General features: G+C 32.3%; 1 protein-coding gene across 1 annotated transcript in view; it reads right to left on the reverse strand.

Annotated features, from left to right (window-relative positions):
- The window catches only part of LOC110033044 (oxysterol-binding protein-related protein 2A-like), a 48,366-nt gene extending 30,090 nt beyond the window's left edge, over window positions 1–18,276 (reverse strand). The window contains exons 1-4 of the mRNA XM_020736897.1: window positions 17,575–18,276; window positions 5,492–5,845; window positions 1,082–1,178; window positions 337–770 (exon numbers count right to left, since the gene is read on the reverse strand). Of these exons, the coding sequence (XP_020592556.1) occupies window positions 337–770; window positions 1,082–1,178; window positions 5,492–5,845; window positions 17,575–17,964 (1,275 nt within the window). The 5' untranslated portion in view covers window positions 17,965–18,276. The remainder of the gene's footprint in view (window positions 1–336; window positions 771–1,081; window positions 1,179–5,491; window positions 5,846–17,574) is intronic.
- Window positions 18,277–24,197: the final 5,921 nt, after the last annotated feature.

The following is a 24,197-nucleotide window of genomic DNA, read 5'->3' on the forward strand; positions in this document are numbered from 1 at the left end:
CATTTGTTCCAAGCTATGTTCTAATACAACGCTAACAGATATCAATAACTACTCATTGATAATTACATCAATATAATAAATCAAAAAAGCCACAAATATGCTGCACAAATTTGAAATTTGAAATTTGAAATGGTTCCATAAAAGTTTAATTAATGTAACTCATCCATAATTTAAGTCTGGTAGTACAATGATCATAATACATTAGCTTAAAATTGACTATTAATGTGTTTCTATTTTTTGAACAGCAGGCCTAGGACAAAACGTGCGAAATCAATATTTAAAATAGCATAAAATATAACATGCTAAAAAGAAGTATAATCAAAGACTAATTGCTACCATTTTTCCGTATGCATAAGCTTTATCCAAAAGGTGCGAGTACTCCAAATCCTCAAAGCATTTCTGTAGTGATGATAATGGTTCGTTGAAGTAAACAGGAAGGCATACTCGTGTGAGATCTTTACCAACATTGCCTTTGATCATAGACCAAAGGCTTACACCCTTTTCTTTCTCAACAGGATCTGGCATCTTCTTGCGCCTTTCAACATGTGGAAACTGACAATAATACTTAGAGTCTGCTTCATTATGGATCATCATATCACTACCAGCAGAGTGATCTTTTCTGCTGCAAATCACATCAGCAAGATCTGGTACTATCACAACACCCAATTCATTGAAACATTCCTTCGTATCAAAAAAACAAGGTTCTTCATCAGAAAGTTCTTCAAGTTCTTGCTTTTCAACATCATCTGATGATTCTGTGGTACTGTACTCTGAAAAGCAGGATGAAAATGATATTATATGAGAAATACAAATTCAAATGAAGTAAAATCAAAGAAAAACATGTTTCTTATTTTAAAGATGCACTATTTTTACGAACAAGTTCCTGTGTTGAATTAAGGTATCACGTATTCAACAGATATAGGAAACACAGCTTTTTAACATGACAGAAAAAGACAAGGGAGAAAAGAGAACAATCCAAGAGATGTATATGGTATGCATATGTAGAAGAAACTTTCTAAAATGACGGATGCATTTCAAAATTTTAAACACTCAGAATTAAAATTATAGGAATAAGCAATACCACTAAACTTTCCATGCCCAGAGCTCGAAAATTCATGCTTCATTAACTGCAGTGATTCATCATTTATCATTCTAGTGTCATCGTCCACATTGACCCCCTGCATCAATAGAATTGTAACTACTTATCATAAAGATAGTTGATGCTTACTCCCTCGAGAGAGAATGCTAATCAGATTATGAAATAAAGACTTCCAGGCTACAAATATCAACCATGATAAAATTATCTCAAAAGCTTTATCTCCAAGAAAATTGAAAGCATTTTTATACACATGACCGAACAAAGATAGCCACATACGACCCCAAAAAAGGATTCATAAAAGACCCAAACATGTTTTTTTGATAAATTATGATTACCGAAAAATACTACACAAAACTTCGATAATAAAAGTTAAAATCTTTCTTGATTGCACAGAAGTATTTAAAAGATGTAAAAGTTCAATGAACAAAAGTATTCTCTTCAATAATGAGACAAAATGTAGTTTACAATAAGCTGACTAAAGAGTAGTTTAGAAAGCTCACAAAATACAACAAAGAGCCAGTCCATCATAAGGTCGGGTTGGCTAGTCCATGCAAGGTCATGGATAGTTGAATGACAGCAGTGCTCAAAGGGCAGTGAAACATCACTTTTTCCCAAAAGGTAAAAAAACATGTGAATCATAATTTACAAATGCAAAAAAAAAATATATTAACAGAATTTACTACTAAACATTTGAAGTCGGATATCTCCTTCAGCTTCGCAAACAAAACACAGCCACCGTACCACAACTTAAACAATAAGGGTTTGTGCAGAAAAACGATAAATGCACAGCTAAGAGATTAGCTCCATGAATAAGGACACGTGATGGTAATGCCTTTCAATATTTATAGATGCTTCCAACCTCTGACAATTTCTTCATAGGCAACAGCAAGAGAGAAAGAGAACAACTTAAACAGAAGTAGCACCTATAGTTAACATTGAATATAACAGAATGGCCATTGAAAAAAAACGAGAGCTGTGGACTTCCAGAAGTACTGCACAAGCTCTAGCAAAAATATAAATTCTTACTGTTTAAACCAGAGTATAGACATCCATTTATTTATATTGCTCATCTAAGAGGTTACTAGGGTTTATGCTTCTAGTATTCTGCTTCTTTTACAACTAGGGGTGAAATATATCATTTGTTTGAAGAATGATGTCCCCTATGTTCAGCTGAACTAAAATTGGTTGAAGAATTTTTTCATATTTTGAGTTTCCTTCATGCCGAATAAACAACATAGAGGAATGTTCAAGTGCCTACCAAGCCATGTCGTGCCTTGTTTTGAGTAATGGTGGCCTTCCTCCACTTCCACGGCAGATTTCTGATACTCATGGGAAAAATAGGAAAATGCTTGTCCCTTGTGAATGTATCGAACTTATTCAGTCCGAACAATATTAAGAAAGATGATTTATAGTTTCAGGGTATGCATCAAACCACCTAAGTGGTGCTTAAAGAGGTTTTCTTTTATCATGATAGCAATATGAAGACTTATGACAAAAATCTTAACCATGAGAGAAACAAATACACCATACTTCAAAATATTGTAAAATGATTAAACACTCAATGTTCTTCATCTACTTGACCTCCTTTCTAGGATTTCGTTATTAATAGTGTTCTTTGAATTGAAAATTAAAAGCAGAAGGTTAAGGCTGATGACAAATGAGATTCAGAACACAAATTAATCCTTACATTGACACCGGAACTAGTTTTCATGTACTGATACAGCAAGTTTTATCTGTGGTAATAATAAATAGTTTTGGAGAGAAAAAACGCTTGGTAGATGACGAGTGACAAGAAAAAAGATCCAAAAATTGATGTCTCGCATTCCAAAATATGTCATTTAAGCCTCGAAGCTCTCACTAATATCATGAACATCTTCCCAAAAATACAAAGCCCCAAACCTTCTAAAGCAATAAACCATTTGTCCTCAAAGTACTGAAACTACGGCTAAAAAAACAGGCAAAATGTCCTGCTATGTTTCAAGGAGAGCACTGTTCATATCTTGTAAATCTATAAAATCCATGAACCCGATTAAATTGCATTTCTGAAACCAGCCTGTTTTTTTGGGTGAAAAGCCATCGTAAAAACAAAAGATCCTTTCGGAGAAATAAAACTCTCATCCCTTCAATCTTTTTTCTCACCCATGGAGGGAATTCCAAAAGGAGATTAAATACAGTAGGAAAAAAGTAGGCAAAGAAGGAAAACACAACAAATGGGTAATTGTAACACAAAAGAAACCTGTGTGAAGTATTTAACTTGAATATATGATACTTAAAATCATACAAATGTAAAAAAGGAGAAAACTTCTAAAAGTTAAAATTGGGTAGTTCACAATAAAGAAGCATCCCATTATAACTAGATGAAAAGAGAATATCAAAGAAATTTGAAAATGAATTTTAGCAAATTGTGATTAGACTAACTATACTTGTAAATCAAGTTTCTTTTTTGTCACCCATGAAGGAATTCCAAAAGGAGATTAAATACAACAGCAACAAGAAGAAGAAGCATTTATCCCACTAAGTGGGGTCGGCTACATGAATCCTTTTTCTCCATTGCTTCCTATTGAGTGTCATAATTTCAAACGGTAGGAAAAATTTAGGCAAAGAAGAAATCAAGCTCATGAATAAATTAACAAAATAAATGGGTAATTTTAAAACAAAGGATACTTAGGTGAGGTATTTAACTTGAATATATGATACATAAAAGCATACATATGTAAATAAGAAGAAAACTTCTAAGAGTTAAAATTGGGTGGTTCAAAATAAAGAAATATCCCATTATAACTAGATGAATATCAAAGAAGTTTGAAAATGAATTTGAGTAAATTGTGATTAGACTAACTATACTTGTAAATCAAGTATCGAGAACATAAAAGCTATTGACAACTTAATTGAATGTAATATAAACAAAGGTGTAAAGAATTATATTTTTAAATACAAGTCAGACACTTCCTCTATATGCCCATGTGGGACAAAGAGAGGCCAAGGCACTCGCATATCTCACAAGTTGCCAGTAGTATTTAAGTGTTACCTAGGCAATTGCCTTGCATAAGGTGCCAAACGATGAGGCGTGTACCTCCTCTAATTAGAACTACAAGTAATAATAGTTTGGATGCAGAAGTTAAGCTAATTTTAAATGATGATAATTTGACATGAGTATTGCAGAAAAAGCACCTCAAAATAGCAACAAAAGAATGCATCCTAGAAAACAAATTTGATCAAATGTAAGTACAAAAGCTTTAAATTATAGAGTTATAAATTTTTAAGATGATGATGATGAATTTAAGGAGCTGAAGAACTAGGTCGCTGTATATTTAGTGCGCAGACAAAAAAATGGATTTGGTAAGGATGAAATAGATTTGTATGGTAAAATTAGACTTTCTTTTCGCGAATTCTATAAACTAAAGTATTCTTATTTAAATATATATTTTTGATACTTACAAGGATAATCTATCTTGCAATGAGTTGCAATTTAGAATCCAATGGAACTTGAAAAATTATAATTTCATTCAATAATATTTAGTGTGATGATGATCAAACATGAGTTTTCAAAAATATTCTTCATAATTAATATTGGCTTTTATTTAGTTAAAAAGCAAATACATCTTTACAGGCTTACATCTGAGCAAGTGCCTAGGTTGGCACCTAAAATCATTGGTATTAGGAAGCCATGCCACTTTAAGGGTGTCAAAGCATTATTGCACCATTGGTTCAAAAGAAATATGATAAAATCAAAAAAGTAGTAGTTAAAAAATTGCACTTGAGAAATGATAGGAGTAACAAATATAAAAATAAAAAGGTTAAAATTATACTTAGATAGTTCGATGTTGACATGGATTAAATTAAAGAATGAAATAAATTATTGAAAATAATAATGATTTTTGCGTGTTATGAAAGTAACTTAGTAACATGTCCCTAACCAAAATTTATTAGAATTATTTATGACAATAAGGAAATGATAGAAAAAGACATTGATTTACCATATGCAGAAGTTATTTGGAGATTTATCCAATATTTCAAACAATCTAGCCTTCATCTTTAAGAAGTTTCTTGCTGTATTAGGTATCAATTTAATGCTCTTATAGATTTGTCTGTCAAATTTTTAAGTTAAGGGGTTTCCAAGATTCAATACCCATTGCTTTGGAGGCATTCACGTCTTAAATCTACATTTTTAATGTAGCTCTATCGCGAGATGGACCAAAAAAACTTAATGAATGCTACAACTTCAAAATTTTCATATTTATAACTTTCATAGTTTATGTTGCAAAAATTAAATCTATAGACTAGATGAAATATATTTAATAGTCCTTCAAAAAAACAAACAAAACTCACCAAGAAAAGCATAGAAAAGTACCAATATATAAAGCTAAAAAAATAAATTAAAATAATAAATACCTCCAATTGTTGATGAAATGAGCCAATAAAGTCTAAATGCTCCTCATAATGTAGCTTCAACTGTCTATAAAATTCAGAGAATTCTGTTTGCATAATTAGTTCACAATCATTGATGAGTCCTTCATTGATTCCGGCTTCACGCAAACGTGCTTTAAGATTTTCAGTTGAAAAAGATATATTATTTCGAAATAAAGATAGATTTTCTGGTAAGGATAATTTATTCCTAGCCAAAATCAAAGCTTTAATCCAGGCCTGACGATCTTCCTTTGAATTAGTTTTCAACTGAAGAGTTTTTGTTGGAGAAAAAATATAGAATCGCCTATCATCAGACTTGCTTTCCCGAAAAGATGCAATCTGTGATTGGAAAAAATTAGTATATAATTTTAGAAAGAAGAATACAACATGAAACTAGTCATCAAGATAAGTATTATTATCTATTTTTAACATGAACAATGCATAGCCAAATAGAAAATTTTTTTTCTCAATTTACCTGGCTATAGAAACAAATGGAGAAAAATAAATGATCATTTACTTTAAAAGAATTTTAAAAAAATAATTATTTACACACTAAAAAGAATAGTAATAGTTGATGTTAAATGATCAAAAGTAAGAAAAAAGTTTAAAAAAATGCCAAAATTTACCATAACCAGAATGAGCAGAGAGCCTAATGATACAAAAGATAACAATTCTATGAAAGTATGAATTTAATGAAATTATTTCTAAGTTTCTCAAATGCAATATAGCAAATATGTTTAAAATAGAAATTAAATAGCTCAACTCCATCAGTCAAATTGTGCTAACACTTTGGAAGTGTTTAGCACTATCGATATACCCACAAATTAAAGAAACAAAAACTAGATGTATAAGACGGGGGTTTGTTTATACATTTCTTTTCTTCTAATGTGTTAAGTGTTTTTTAGCTTTACTCATGTAGAATTAAAATAAAAAAAGAAAATAGCATCAAGCAATTAGGCTCAAAAATAGGTAAAGCAATATATATACAAATAGTTCCAAATAAGTAAAACTTGCATGTAACAAAATTACTCATATATTTAACGAATCACACCTAAAACAGTAAACAAAAATCAACAAATTTTACATAAATAAGAACAATAAACTAGAAACAATGACTTCCGAGGCAAGCTTATAATTAACCAGCGAACAAAACATTTTATCAAACAAAAAATCAGATATATAAGATGCATAAGTAAACTCCAAATGGATGTAAATCATATTGCATTATTCTATAACATTCTTACATAAAAGAAAAAATGTATACATAATATTACCAAGAAAAGCTTGATTAAAATACGTTTATTAGCAAAAATTCATTTGCATATGGCTAAAGAAGTTTATTTTTTCAGCACAAGTACACAACAAATGCTTGCAAAGCATGTCACATTATTTTATACCCTTCTTAGTACTACCAAGAAAAGCACATTTAAATTAAGTTTATTAGCAATAGTTCATTTAATTTAAACGAAGAATGCTAGTTTAAAATATTAGATATATGATAAAAAATGATGCAATGTAATCTATTTGTTATACTTCATTTCCTTCTATTAACACAACAATCCAATTAAAATTAATATATCCTTTAGATATTAACGCCCACGTTGACAAACTAAACAACATTTAGAAGTGATAATTTACCAAATCATATGGTGTATTTTTTTATTATAATTTAACAAAAAAATTGTGTACCTCCAATGATCTAGAATAGCTATAGGAAAGACCTATAAAATAGTAGTCATATCTAAGTTAGACACAGAAATAAGATTTTTGGGGGAATTGAGTAAACAAAGCAATGTTTATATATAATCTAAGAAAAAAAAAAAGAGGGAAATTGAAGGTCCGCTACTTGAAAAATCATGGCCACAGTTGCATAAATCATGGCCACAGTTGCATGATCCACAGACTTCATGCCTACTAGAGGGAAGAAAAGAGGGAGAGGGAGAGAGAAGGGTTGGCCTCTTGATCTAGAATTAGTCAAAGAGGTGAGGAAAAGAACATGAGGGGGAAAAAAGATCTATTGTTTTATGCTTACTTGTATTATAAAACCTCATATTTATTGAGGAAGTAAGAGTCAATTCATACTTATTCACAATTCTAAATACAAGTATTTTTAAAATATTTATCTAAAATATTATGCATACATTTCACTTTTTATTAGTTATTCCTTAAGAAAATTTAATTATTTCTAATTAGCTATTTAAAAAGTGATGAGTTACTTGAAATAAGGGAGGGTGATTTTGAAGAGTAATTTTATTATATTTTCATTGAGTATCACCAAGTAAATCTCTCTATATCATAATTTTGATATCTCATCCTATTTTTAAAAATTAAATTGCAACTTTATAATGCAAGCCCTGCATTATTTTTATACCTTTAAGTTTAACTTTCCAAGGGTTAAACATAATTTTTTTTTATGAGAGCCTTTTCAATCACAACTTCTGTTATTGTGAAATTTTGCTCCTGCAAATGCAATCAATCATTAAATAATCATAACTTCAAAATATGATAAAATTGCCTAATGATTTTGATTTTGATTATAACAAAATGAATATTTTCATCCAAGCAAAATAGCTTGTCCAAATCATAAAGCGATCCAAATTGACGATCATTTTATTGGCATAACGACTTTGCATGACTTCCTTGGTTAGAAACCACGCATGCTGCCGAACTTTTTTATGAGATTGAATTATTTTGCTTAAACATTGAAAAAAAAAAAACTAAAATCGGTACATTAACCCCAATAATAAATTGTAGTTGCCTAAAAAAAATAGAAAAATTTTACTTTCTCTTCCTTTAAAGCAACAACATAAAAATTAATTTTTCTCTTCTAAATCCATTTAACTTGTCCCAACATTATGTTTGGCTTCCTAGATACATGGTCAACCTCCTATCATACTGGCCTTAGAGACCAATATAATATTCACTCTATAGTTCTCTTTGACCATATCCATTTTCCTAATAGAATCTTGCATGACTATGGACTCCTTAGCAGAAATCTAAAGAAGCACATCAGTAGAAAATGCTTACCATTATGTTACTCATCATGTTTCTTGTTTGGCTCTTTTTTGCTCATGCATGATTTGTTTGAACTATTAGTTAACGCACTAAAAGTACACACTGTGGTACAAGAAGAGCTTGAATGATCCCCATGAGTTTTGTCAACCAATTGGAGAAGTCAAACATAACCACTTCAAATATTTTAGAATTTTTAACACTAGCATGCATTGACTCATGGCTCTTATCCAATGCATGGGTTTTGTTTCCATGAAACTCTCTTACATTTTTTTCCTAAGATTTTTTGGGTTTAATCAAATCTCTGATACCAAAACATGATCCAAATAGGTGTGAAAAAAGTTTATGAGACTTGTAAAATTTATTCAGTTTGCTATGGAGGAAATAACATAATTAGTTTGACTCTCCTAATCTACCTAAAAGGCAACAAAAAGAAATAGAGAGAGAGAGAGAGGGAAAATGGTTTTACACCTAGTCATTCATATTAGTTGGTTTCTTGAAGCTAACCCTTTTTTTTTATTTCTATCTTTTTTATTTTTTTATTTTTATTACCTTTTTTTTTTTTTTTTTGCTAGCTGTAGGTTGGTTATTAACTTTCTTGGTTTCTTCTTGTATGGCCCTTGGCACACCTTGTGTAACGATTCTATAAATACCCTAAATTGTAATGTTTGTGAACATAATATGAGCACAATTCAATAGTTACTTTCTTAGTTATCAATAACATTTATAAATTGAGTCAAGTTGATTATTTCAATCAACCTAAAAGGAAAGAGAGGATGGCGTTATATCCAGTCATATTTTGTAACCCAGCAAATTTCGAAGTTTACTAGTTATTAAGTATTATTGGAGTGGAGAAATGTAAGTGACAATGCTGCATGGGCGGAATCAATGAAGGACGAGGTGGATAGAATGAAGCTTGGGGGAAAGAGGAGGGATGCACGGTGTGACCCGTAGGAATACAATAGAGTATAAGTAGCATATGTGAGCACGAGCAGGTGATATGATGAAAATGATTATAAAAGTGTCAGCATGCAATTTAGTGGTGCATGTGACTGAGATGCTCACTGATGCGTGTGATAACAAAAACAGCATGCAATTCAAGTCTAACATAAATCAAGTCAAAATTTTGAGATGCAACAAATCTGTTAAAATAAAAATTTATCGCAATCTCTAAAAGGGAGAAAAATTTAATGAGAGAATAAAAATTTAGAACATCTACAACAAAATTTGACATAAAGCACCCGTGTTAATCACTGAGGCATTAAAAACTCGTAATCAATATTTTTAATACACGACACTCAAAACATTGTTATTTACAAAATTAGCGCCCTCCCTCGTCCATTTTTCAAATTCTCGCTCAAAAATTAAAATTCACGATAAAAACCCAACACACATTTTTCATTTTCATCAAATTCCCGTATATTCAAAAAACACATGGGTGCTAGTTTTGTAAATAGCAACATTTAAAATGTATGTAATTAATTTTTTTTTCCTCTGATACCGATCTTTCACAAATTTCTACTATCTCCATACGTCAATCCAAATTATTTGTTCGATAGACGAAAAATATCTCCGGATGTTGATGAAATAATTCAAATTTGAAAATTCAAAATATAAAGATTGATGAATAATGTATTACAGTTTTAGGATATGCTTCAAGAAATTGAGAAATACTCAAAAATCATGTCAAATAGAAGAAAATCATCAAATATCAAAATGCTCATCATTTGAAACCCAACAAGAAAATTTAAGTTGGTGAGAGCACAAAAAAGGCAAAACAGCAGGTTGGTGAGAGAACATAACAGACGAAACATAAAGCAAACACACCAATCCTTCGAACTCAAGGCCAAAGTCTGAGTGAAATTCTGCTCCTTCAAGCTCTAGGTTGAAGTCCGAGTGTCGATGATGATGCTCGTATGTCTAGAATTCTTGAACTCCAAAGTGCACTCCTTAATAAGATGGCGGTTGTTAGAACAAATCTAAAACTATCCAGAAAAATGCTCGGAATTACGATTCATAGAAAGATTAATATCTTATGTATTCAAGAAACTAAATGGGTTGGAGAAAAGGCTAAAGAGATTGATAACTTAGGTTTTAAACTTAGGTATTCTGGTAAGAGTCGCAATAGCAACGGTGTATGTGTAATTATAGATAAGAGTTTGAAGAATAATGTTGTAAAAATTAATAGAGTTGGAGATAGAATTATAGCCCTTAAGATTATCATTAATCCTAAAATTTTTAATATTATAAGTGTTTATGCTCCTCAAGTGGGTTTAGATATAGGGTCTAAATATAAATTGGGTCTAAATATAAATTCTGGAATATAAATTCTGGAATGACTTAGAAGACTTAATACAAAGAATATCTCTTGAAGAAAAAAAAAATTATTCGAGGTGATTTAAATGGACATGTCAGTAGAATGGTAGAAGATTTTAGAAATATTCATGGTGGCTACGGTTTTGGAGTGATTAACGAAGAAGGTAGAGCTATTTTAGATTTTGCTTTAGCATATGTTTTTGTTATTACTTTAAATTATGAGAGAGGGTAATTGAACAAAGGTTAAGACGTATTATAAAGATTTCTCATAATCAATTTGGATTTATGTCGGGCAGGTCTACTATGAAAGCTATACATTTATTGAGAAGTTTGATGGAGAAGTCAGAGATAATAAGGAGAATCTACATTTGATTTTTATTGATTTAGAAAAAGCTTACGATAGGATTCTGAGAGATATCTTTTGGAGAGTTCTTGAGAAGAAAGGTTTTGCTATTACTTATATTCAAGTCATTAAAGATATGTATACTAGAGTTGTTACTTGTGTTCGAACTGAAGGAAGATTGACCAAATATTTTCCTATTTTTGTTGGATTACATCAGGGATCAGCTTTAAGCCCATCTCTTTTTGCTTTAATTATGTATGGTCTTACTGTACATTTACAGGAGGATGAACCTTGATGTATGCTTTTTGTGGATGATATCCTTCTCATGGATAAGACGAGAGAAAAAGCCCACAAAAAACTTGAATTATGGAGGTTTACATTATTAGAGTCTAAAGCCCTTCACTTGAGAGCTAAAACTGAATACATTAAATGTAATTTTAGTAGTGATAGCTCTAGTGACAGAAGTGTAACTTTGGGTGATCAAATTATTAAAAGGTGTGAACGATTTAGATGGGGATGTTAATAGTAGAATTCAAGTTAGTTGAAGTGGATGAATGTTTCGGGTCTTTTGTGTGATAGAAAAGTACCGCTTAGACTGAAAGGAAAATTTTAAAAGATGGTGGTGAGACCTGCAATGCTCTATGGCGCTGAATGTTGGCCTTTAAAAGAGAATAATAATACTAAGTTAAGTTTTGTCGAGATGAGAATGATTAGGTGGATGAGCGGCTTTACACTTAGAAACAAAATGTTAAATGAATATATCTGTGATAGGGTTGGTGTAGCTCCTGTGACGGACAAAATCAGAGAAAGTCGTCTTAGATGGTTTCGTCACATTAAGCGTCGACCATCTGATGATCCGATTAGGCGAGTAGATGTTTTAGATTCGACTTATGTTAAGAAAGGCAAAGGTAGAACTAGGAAGACTTGGGCTTATTGTATAAAAAATAATCTTAATTTATTAGAACTAAATGAAAATATGACTAAATAGAACGCAATAGAGAAAAAGGATTCGAAGTGGGATTAAGGCTTTGTTGTTGTTGTTGTTGTTGTTGTTGTTTTTGTTGTTGTTGTTGTAGAAAATGCTTACGATAAGGTTTCAAGAGATATCCTTTGGAGAGTTCTTGAGAAGAAAGGTGTTGATATGACATATTCAAGTCATTAAAGATATGTATACAAGAGTTGTTACTTGTGTTCGAACTAAAGCAGGATTGACCAAATATTTTCCTATTTCTGTTAGATTACATCAGGGATCGGCTTTAAGCCATATCTTTTTGCTTTAGTTATTGATGGTCTTATGATGGTCTTACAGGAGGATGTACCTTAGTGTATGTTTTTTTGTGGATGATATCCTTCTCGTGGATAAGACGAGAGAAAAAACCCAGAAAAAACTTGAATTATGGAGGTCTACATTGGAGTCTAAAGGCCTTCATTTGAGTAGAACTAAAACTGAATACATGGAATGTAATTTTAGTAGCAGTAGCTCTAGTGACAGAAGTGTAAATTTGGGTGAGGGTGATCAAATTATTAAAAGGTGTGAATGATTTAGATATCTCGGGTCTGTTGTTCAAAGCGATGGTGATATAGATAGAGATGTTAATAATAGAATTCAAGTTGGTTGGTTGAAGTGGAGGAATGCTTTGGGCCTTTTGTGTGATAGAAAAGTACGGCTTAAACTGAAAGGAAAATTTTATAAGACGGTGGTGAGACCTGAAATGCTCTATGGCGCTGAATGTTGGCCTTTAAAAGAGAGCATAATACTAAGTTAAGTGTTGTCGAGATAAGAATGATTAGGTGGATGAGTGGCTTTACACTTAGAAACAAATTGTGAAATGGCTATATCCGAGATAGGGTTGGTGTAGCTCCTGTTACGGACAAAATTAGGGAAAGTCGTCTTAGATGGTTTGGTCACATTAAGCATCGACCTTCTGATGATCCGATTAGGAGAGTAGATGTTTTAGATTCGACTTATGTTAAGAAATGCGGACGTAGACCTAGGAAGACTTGGGCTTATTGTATAAAAAATTATCTTAATTTATTAGAACTAAATGAAAATATGACACTAAATAGGACGCAATGGAGAAAAAGTATTCATGTAGCCGACCCCACGTAGTGGGATTAAGGCTTTGTTGTTGTTATTGTTTGTTATTGTTGTAATCATGAACTTGTCCATTTCGCTAAACTATCCATTTGATCATGAAACATGCATTTCCTTCACATATATTGTGTGACCATGAGGCAAAGAGGGCATCGCGTGCTTCGCATCGTATGTGAAGCGCACCTGGAAACAAGCACTTAATAACACTGATCTAAGCAAATTGAACTTTCGTTGGAGAAGTTGAATAACCAAGATGAGTAAATTTGTTATAAAATGAAGGAAGAGCTTGCTAATATTACTTTATATCTAGTTATTCATTTTGATTGTTGTTTGTAACTGACAAAACAATTTTTGACAATTGTAGGTCAATTATTGACTTTTCTGATTTCCTTTGTATGACATTGGTGTGTCCTTGGTTATGGATTCTGCAAATATACTAAGTTGTCAAGATTGAACAATGTACTCTAAATTCAATTTAACAGCTTTTCTCCAAATAGCTTCTTTCCCTCTTCATCTCTACCTTTATTCTTGCACGTGTTGTTCTTCAAGGAAAGTAGTGCAATTCATCAACCCAATTGAACTACCTAGTACTTCTACATTATGGAAATCTAACTAAAAAATTTGATGCCATATATTTGCCAACCATTCTTGTTGTGGATGTGGATTTATAGGCATGCAACAACAAATTCTGGTCTCAATTGTTGTACAAAATTGTAGGGAGACAGAAAAATTCATTTTCCAAAACCTATACTACATTGGAAAGAATGCTGAACTTAATAAAGGAAGATCAATGGAGAATGAATGCTGATTCAAGAACCTGAATCATAGAGATAATAATAAGGCTAACTGGAATGTATAAAATCCGAGTTTAAAAAACTTTTAACCTAGAAGTGCTAAAAGTAATTCATCAAATATCTCATACTTATAGAAGGGCTATATGGAGTCTTTTCTCCTTGGAGCAAATGCAAAATAAAAAAAAAAAAGAGGCAATAGTATGCCTCTTAATAAAGAATTGGAGGGAGAGGGAAAAATTGAGGAAAATAATTCAATTATTTCAACCTTAATTGCTAAATCCTAAGGCCTCTATACCAAAAAAAAAGATAATAATAAATAAGTTAATATATGTTCATTTACAATTATTACTGCATGCTTTAAGTTAGGTATCATTTTCCTCAATTTCTTACACTTCAAATTTTTAGTTATCTTTTGAAAATAGTTAGCAATTCTTATATATTTCCTTTAAAGGTGGCTACTACATACAACAAAAGTAATTTTACGACTGTTTCCTTAATTGCCTCTGCATAAATTTAAAATTTTGCTTTCCCTCCTATTATTTAAATTTAAATAGCAAATTTAAAGTTTAGCTCAATATCTTTTCTTTGAAAATTTATCCTTCAAATATTAAACTTTTTATGCTTCCTTGAGAAACTTAAATATCAATCTAGTAATAAAATATTTGGTGAACCTTGAACGTAGCTACCAAAAGCATGCATCAAAAACATTATTTAAAATCACATGGATTTCAAAGCACCTCAAATAAGACCCTAACTTTAAAGCTATATATTCAAGAAAATGATGTTCTCCTAGGTAATTTTCCTATTCATTTTGTACATTCATCCCACATGAAACATGGTGCAGTAGTAGGCAATTATCACTTGTAATAGTTTGAACTTCAATTGTTGATTGATTCTTCATATAATGATGCAACCAATTATAGCAGCATCTTAAACACACTATAGACAGTTTCATCCACATAAACTAAAGCCTTCTCTACAATGGCATAAGTGAATTGTTACAGAAGGCTCTCCTCAAAAAATTAATTCAGATGATAGTTAAGGCTAACTGTCACAATTGCGAGCAGCAACAATAACATGACTTTGCCACAAAGGATGTTCATTTGACTATCAGGTAGTTAACCATAGCAAATATTTCCTTCTAACCACAACAAATTTCTATCTATCTAGAATGCCTATAAGAAGATCGCCAAACTAATTGGGGCATCAATATAATTGTCATCTCATAAATACTACTCTCCAAAAACAAGAATAATAAACAAGGGTTATCACAAGCTTGCCATTATAATCAGTAAGAAAATATAATACCATCTCATGTAAAGCTATCAAACAAAACTCATATAACTACTAAACTAGGAAACGACCCCACATCACAGCTAAGATTTTAAGATATTGAACAAAAGAAAAGTGAATATACTATCTTGTGTGTGGCAAAATTAGGAATTGTTCTTGCTAGGTCAAGCAATTCAAATTAAGACGAATACAATTTTAATAGATTGTTTATTCAATTAGAGACATTAAACGATTATTACATTAGAATTTCATTTGGATGGCAATGGTATGGCAGACAAATCAATTACTAACCTCTTTACCAAATCTGCTTTTGAGGTGACCTGATAACTCTGTCGACAAACTCAAGCAAGAAGACGTGCCAAGTAATTTTAACTTCAAAATACTTAACGTCTACAGCAGTCAAATGCACCACCAACACAATTATTAATCAAAGTCGAGGTTGTGCAATCATCATCATTGGTTCACAAATCTACAAAGTTCTTTTTCTTAATTCATAATATGGAAAAAGTTCTAATTTGACAACTGATAGGAGCAAAGGTGAGTTCTTCCTTCTAGTAAGCTTTCATTATTTAGAATCATCGTTGGATTCATAAAGACAAAGCAGAGATTTAAGAAATGATGTGATCCTCTAGAAGTACACACTTTTCATGCTATTAAGATCTGGACCTTCTTCTAGAAAAACACGCATGGCTGTAAAGGAGCCTCTGACCTGATCTCGTTGATTTTGTAGAATGCAACGCCAAATAATGTAGGTCACCACACTTCTTTTTGGCAAATGGAGCATACAACAAGCACTTCAATTTTTATTGGAGCATGACTACAAATTAATGGTATGCATAATTTCGATCAGCTGCTATTGCAAGCCCTAATTTGCATCGTCAAGCTTTTAAATCATTGTGTCCTAAAATTTATGCACTAAAGTTTGAGACTTCAACAACAGCGTTATCCCATTAATTGATTTTTGACTGCCAGATATGATGAAATACTGCGCTTTTCCTATATTGTTAAGCCAAATAAACGGCTCGTCACGATGTGAGGCGACGACAAGAAAGCGCGATGCATGCGAGAAACAGGGCCGAGGCGGTGCCACCAAACTAGTTAAGTCTCTTTTTAAACTTTTAAGTCTACCAGCTCCAAGGCTTGTAGATAGAAAATCAATTGCAATGGAAAAAATAAAGTAGCGCGTGTGAAAACATTCTCCACCAGATGGCAAAAATAAAAAATAAAAAAAGAAATTTGAAGGTTGGACAAGAAAGTTATCAGATTGCAGTTTAGCCGCAAAACCAGTACAAGAAACGACTAAAACAACAAAATCTGCCATAGTTCTACCTCTCCCTCTTAAATTTGCAGACTGGGGACGAGTTATGTGGTAAGAATCACATAACACTCTGCTAGATGAATGGCAAGTTGTCCAAGAAGCCCTTTCCTATAGTACGATTCCAGCAAGAACCACATGGACATCGAAAGCCAGAAAAAAAGGTGCAGAGTAGTTGAGACTCGAAAACGTCTCGTGGTGCAAGATAATATTCTTCTACCTGGACGCCTTTTTAATAGAGGACCCCAAAAAGGAACATGCTTAAAAATTTGAAGGAGCCATACAAGTACTTACTCGAGGCGGTACGCTTACACCCCAAAGACCACGCCTTTTGATATGGACTTGAGCGTCTCGTCAGCCATCACGAATACTGCCCTATTTTGTTCTAGCGATTGCTCTCCTGCGTGATGTGACCCACTTCCAGATTAACAGCTAGCGGATGCCCGGACGAAACAGTAAATTAAACAAGGGCCAGAGGGTAAAAAATAAATAATCAATATTGACAACATAACCACGGCCAAAGAAACGAAAATCCGCCAGTTTGGGTGACCTACGGGAAGGATACTCCCACCTTTTCCCAATATGGATGGAAACCACTAACGGCAGGATGGGGTAGGAGAAAGGGACGACAAAGAATCGCGTTTCTAGGTCCAAGCCGTGCGCTCTGGTATTCGGGGATCGGATAGAGAAGAGACCATCCAGAATTGGAAAGGATTAAGGTCTATGTGCATCAAAAGTCCTCACATTTAGAAAACTCTTCAAAAAGGGGCTAAAAGCAGATCCGATCCGGCCCTATGGCGTTATTTCCTACATGATTATAGCCCTCTCACGATTCGCCCCTAAAACCGATAATTATGTAGCAAGCTAAAAAACACGACCGTATTAGTATTCGACGCCCACCTTGAGATAAACAACACCGACCGGATTCTTCAGCCTCCTCCCCACGGCGCCGTCCTCCATCGAGCGCGAAAGCCGTGCGGACGCGGCACCGATTATCCGCACTTGACCGCTGACGTAGAACCGATCCTCCCGCCGACAGATCTTTGAGTAGGAGAGTACACCGTTCCTAAGCGTAAACCATCGCGATCGCCAGCCCTTGCCAAAGTTAGTCCACTTGTAGAGAACGCCAGCAACGCTGACATCCGATTCTCCTTCCCCGCCGGCATTGCCCTCCGGCCCACCCCGCTCTTCAGAAGATGGTTCCCACTCAGGCGGGTCCGGCGATCTGTCGCCAATCCCAGGGCAGTCAATCGAGATGCAGCACAGCGGATGCATCTCCTTCCGCTGCATCTCGCCCCTTAGTATTCCGATCCCGAAGACACCATCAATCAAATCGAGAGGAAAGAGAAAGACATGATGAGTTTTTATGAAGCTTGCAGGAACGGAAATGGAGGCGAAAGGTTGAGTAAAATAATGGTAATGGATGAGAGAAAATAGGGGAAGATTCGAAGGGGGAGAACGACTCTTCTGCGACTCTTTCGCTGGTTTCCACGGCCACGTTTAGTTGCGGGTGGGGGCCGAAGGCTTCCGCTGATTTCTCACGCCCGCGTTGGTGTGAGGGCGGGGGCCGAATTCATGGTGGACTCCACTGCACGTAGGATCTTATATGATTTTTGTAATCACCCCCGCCAATGTGAAATTGAAATAAAAATTATAAGTTGCCATGGTGAAAAAAGAGTTTCTAGAATATTAGGGGAAAAATAGAATAGTTACACTAATTTTTCTTTTCTTTTCTTTTCAATATTTGAGAAAAGATGAGAGACACACGCAACATTTCTTGCAGAAAAAGATGTTCACGAATAATTTTGATCATGTAAAGATCATGCAAAACATTTCTTGCACAAAAAGTATATATGTGAGTCGAAGATGCCTCAGCGATCATAGGTGAAATTAGAGAATAATTGAGAGTGGTCAACTTTTTCATCACAAACACAATTTTATCAGTGGATATTACTCCTACAGTATTTTTTTTATTAACAAAGATTTTATTTTTATTTTTTATCATACATTTAATTTATTATTTATCTTTTCTATTACATCTAATTTTTTATCAATAACTGAATGTTAACACTAGAGTTATTTAAGCCCAATGGTTGGACCTGAATTTAAATAGATACATCTAATGCCAATACATTATAAAAAAATATACTCTTCACAAACAAGATCAAGACATTTTCACTCCATTGGCACATGCAGCATTTTGTACAAAAGAGGTGTCTAGCACATGAGTAGGTAGTTAAATAGCTTGTTTTTATGTGGCAAAATTCATAAAAGCATTGATGGAACTCTTTGTTGGTCTAAACTAGAGGGCACCTAATTAAGATATGACTTATAGTTATTTTATTAAAATATTGCCTAAAAACACTATCCAAGTTATTTTTAAAAGTATGGGATGGATAACAAAGCATTTTTCACCACATAAAAATGTTGTCTAAAATATGTGACATTAAGAAAATTTAAATTATAACTTAAAAAAAATGAAAAAATTAATGTTAACAAAAATAGAACTTGTACAAAAAAAATTAAGGTAGTCATGTAATCATTCACATGATTAATACATCATGTAAGAAATTAAGGATTTAATTTTGGAAATGTAGTGTTATTCATTCAAATGAGTAATACTGCACTCCTAAAAAACCACATAAAACTTTAATTAGAGCCCAATTTTAAAAAATGAGTAAACCAAATTTTGTAATTTGTTATAACCGGCATTAGAAGAGTGATGCTTGTGTTCTCATAATCATCTAGGCCGGATTGAGAAAGTCATAAAAAATTTTGGATTGGGTTTAACATGTATTTAATCTTGAATCAATTCTATTTGCATGAAATTTGGTGCTCCAAAACTTGAAATTGCTTGTAGCCAAATTTCATCATCTAATCAAGGAGAGAAGATATACTCAGCCCTTTGTATTTGAATTTTGAACTAATTAAAGTTTACTAATGAAGTTCCCTACCTATATATGTAACTCTACCAAAAAACTTGAATACTTGTATCGAGTGCTCACTTATCGACTACGGTTTCTCTATAGTAAAATTTATCAAGGGTTATATGAAAAAACTTAGTTGAAAATCTAACAAAGTGAATAGCCAACATCCAAATTTGCTCATAACAAAAGTAACAATAAAAATTTGATTATATTGAAACTATTAATGTACTTTTATTACTAGTAGATCTATACAAAATATATCGATCTTCACTAATGAATAAAGGTTATTGATTGGGCAAGGGCATTTGGATTCCTCCCAAACTCTCTATCACTCTTTTTTTTTCTTTATAATTAATTTAGGCTTGATTTGTACTTATAGTAGGATCATGGTGTTTTCCTTTCATAATATTTTATTCAATATTCTTCAAGATGTAGAGAATATATAAATGTTCAAGACTATAAACTAAGCCTTATAACATCCAAATGTATACAATGTAGTGTTCGTAAGGTAACAAGTTAAATAAATAGGTTAATTACAAGTAACTTATGAATATGAATGATCAATTCACCAAGACGATTCGCATAATCTTTACACAATTCTTGCAAGTTGCTCCTTTTACACAACCATATTGAGAGTATGAATTAGTTTTTCCTCAATCCCATTTATTATCACTACATTAATTATAGTTGTGTACTTTAGCTTCTTTGAAAAAAAATTCATAACTCCCAAAAGAGAGCATTACTAAAATGACATCCTAAATTGATTACCAATGTAAAAGGCACAACCCACTGTCAGTCCGAATTTTGATTCTATTACCTTAATTTTGAAAAAAAAATCAATTTAATTTAATATATATAATTTTTTATTTGGAAAATAGTATTTTAATTTTTGAAAATATGAGACTAAAAAGATCTCATACATTTTAATAGTTTAAATAACTGAGCACAACACTACAAGCAATGCACCTATCTCGAAGAATAAACACATTACTAGACAATGGGCTCAATTAAATAAATTAAAAGAACTTATGGCATTCATTTGATCTGCAAATCTTTTATGTATGACCGATAAGTTTCTCTACCTAATATTAAAAATTAAATAGGGTTTAAATTACATGTGTTTTTTAATTCCTTATAGAGGCAAGCAGTTATAGTTAATTACATCCTAAATGACCAAAGTCATTTAAGAGAACTCTTGATAATGATCTGAGATCTTTATCTTCAAGATTTTAAGGTTTAGGTTCTCAAGGTTGGAAATAGGGAAATTAAGTGTGAAAAAACCAAATAAGAACAGTTATTTTAGAAGTCAAAGGAGGGAAAAGCAAGGCATGTCACGGATCCTGAAGAGAACCTCGGTGACTTCCCAAACTATCATATTTTTTGGCTTTTTGTTTTGAAGATGATATTATTTTATGTTTAAATCCTGTCAATTTATCATTTAGGGCTTACATCTGCATGATAATCGATCATGCAAATAGCCTCAATGATGGGAGGAATTATGTCGTATCAGATGATGACCTCAGAATCCTAAGAAAGTTAGGGCTTATATTGCACAACATGATTGTGAAAAAGCCTAAAGGATAAGATGAGGATTTATGTTGCACTAGGCGGATAACCTCAAATTTTGGCTTTTTGTTTTGAAGATGATATTATTTTATGTTTAAATCCTGTCAATTTATCATTTAGGGCTTACATCTGCATGATAATCGATCATGCAAATAGCCTCAATGATGGGAGGAATTATGTCGTATCAGATGATGACCTCAGAATCCTAAGAAAGTTAGGGCTTATATTGCACAACATGATTGTGAAAAAGCCTAAAGGATAAGATGAGGATTTATGTTGCACTAGGCGGATAACCTCAAATTCATACGGATTTATTATTTAAGCCTAAGGAAAGTTTTGTTGGCAAAGATCTTTTTTGCTCTTTCAAAGATGTTCTTCTATACATTCTATATTCTACTGAATTCAATCCTTGATTCGTCAGCGGAAGTCCTTTGTCCTTCGCTTGCATCCTCGTCATGCTACCCAAGAAGTTTGCTCCAAGCTCGTTGCTGACGGTGACTCCAGGTTTAAGGTTTTATGTCTTGTGTTTTAATTTTGATTATTGTTGTTAAAATTAGAGGATGTGTTCTTTCATGTGTTGTAGTGATCTATTACTACTGTTCTCTATCCTAAAGGTCTGACAAGTATGCAGAGACATACATGACTAAAAATAACTAGTGAAAGCGCAGCAAGAGAAGCACGACAATAAAACACAAAATTGCATATTTATGCCTCTGCTACTGCTGCAAAAGGGTTAATACAATAAAAATAATATAGCAACGTGCATGAAATTCAAGCAAATACAGGAAATTTAAGCAAATCGTAAGAAAATTCGGCACGAGAAAAACTCAAGTAAATCGTAAGAAAATCTGCCACAAGAAAACTTAAGTAAATTGTAAGAAAACATGAGTCAAGTAAAACAAAACTCATTGTTACATATAGAAGACTAAGATTAAATATAAAAATTTGGTAAAGGTGAGGGCTCAGAGTTGTTAATCAAAATGATTAACAAATGGACCTTCATAGGGTAACATCCTCATTAATTTTTCATACATGTAGAACTTACTTAGTAGTCAAATGTACTGTAGTCACAAGAAAAGATATTTTTGTTGTATGTAAATATTTTGACAAAAATTGGATAGTCCATAATTTAATCACCTCGATCGAACTAGACCTACCGACAACCTAAGAAAGTTAGGGGCAACTTCTTACCAAAAGTTGGGGAATAGTATCATGGGTCATATCCTCTCCCTGAAGGTCGTTGAGGTACGAGATACTATTCTAATATCCAGCTTTTTAGCACACATAAGCATTATCCTCACCACCCTCGCCACCAGCCCTCCGACTTACACAAGCCCGATGATCCATATGTGGCATTAAATTATTCCCAAGTGCCCACAAGGGCCTGAATACCATATCTAAGATTCATACCCTAGAGTATTGGTTTTACTGTAGGATAAATAGTGACGGAGTTTTCATTAAATATTTAAGTTAAAAGGGTCCTGAATCATATCTTGGTGGGTTCTTAAGGTTTTTAGAATGATTTTCTTCAACAAATTTATTTAAACCCAAATGTCTTCTAAAATGTCCAAAACCTTGTAAAGGTGCTCGGGGAGTGACCCTAACAACTTTAGAATCTCCTGGACTATTTCAAATTCATTTGGTCTTACCATACTGTTGAATTGATCAAACCTGGTTAAGTTAGATTTTCACTTCAATATTTTTGAGTTGTGATCAATTCCAATGTCTTAATTAACCCATGATAAGGCAAGTGGTCACTTCTCTAATGTTATGTTTGAGGTTTATGTGGTTTATCACTCATAGGGGTGGGCTTAATCACTTAAGGAAATTTTCCCTTTCTTCTCAATTAAACTTGAGCTTGTAATGAAAAGAATGCTTATGATAGCTTTTGTTCTTTCTTTTCTAAACCCTTTAAAGATTTTAGATCAAGCATAACTCACTACCAAGCTCTTAGATCATTTAAGGATGCATTTGTAATTTTGAAAGAGTTTTATGAAATGTGTTTGATTCTCATTGAAAAATTGAATTATGCTCAAACTTTGGTTTTACCATTCAAATCAATGCATTATTAGTCACCTAACTGATACCCCTTCACACTTGGATCATCCAAACTTAATCATATTCCAATCTTCATCAATTTGAAAAATTACAAATTTAACCTCTTGTAGAAAATAATGTGAATTGATTTCTACCATTTTGCCCTTGTTTCAATCATCACATAGGAATAATTATCATATATCCTACCCTTTCACCCTTTGGTTTAACATAAATTTTAATTAGAGTACAAATTTCCAAAATTATAATTTTACCCTAGGGTTTCCAACCCAATAACACTTTTTATTTAATCCAAGTGATTATAAAATTTTGTTGGACTATTACTCATAAGTTAATTGAAACATCTACGGAGAATTTTTATTTTTTTGATTTTTATTTATTTCTATAATTTTTTTTAGTTCAAAATTATGAATTTTCAATGTTAATTCGTTTGATTAACCAAAACATGTATGTTTTCCTTGGAAAAATTTTATTGTGTTTCTATATGCCAGAGGACCATTTAGAATAATTTTCATTAATTTTTTAGTTATATTTTAATTTTTTTAATTTTAATTTAATTTTAATGAATAAATAACTTAAAAATATATTTTTATTTAAGAAATTAATTTTTATATTTTTTATTAGCCTCTAAATTTTAGGCAACTCAAAGAAATTTATTTTATGTTTTTGTGATTTTTCTTTGATTTTTTATAATTTTTTTTGTCAAAAATATAGAAAAATACATTAACTTGTTAAAATAAATTTTTATAACTTTAAAAATTTATAAAAGAATTTTTAATTTGTTTTCTTTAAATAAAAAGTTTTTTTGTGATATTTTGAGGCATATTTGTATTTTTTATATTTTTAATTCATTTTTAATTAAAAAATGGCTAAAAATGAACTTTTTAATTTGACCTTAATTTTCTTTTTCCTAGGTGCCTCTGATCTTGGAGAACAACTTAAGATTGATTTTGTAATTTTTTATTTTTATTTTTT

This window comes from Phalaenopsis equestris, unplaced genomic scaffold (genome assembly GCF_001263595.1).
Source record: "Phalaenopsis equestris unplaced genomic scaffold, ASM126359v1 Scaffold001081, whole genome shotgun sequence".
In the NCBI taxonomy this organism is placed as follows: Eukaryota; Viridiplantae; Streptophyta; class Magnoliopsida; order Asparagales; family Orchidaceae; genus Phalaenopsis; species Phalaenopsis equestris.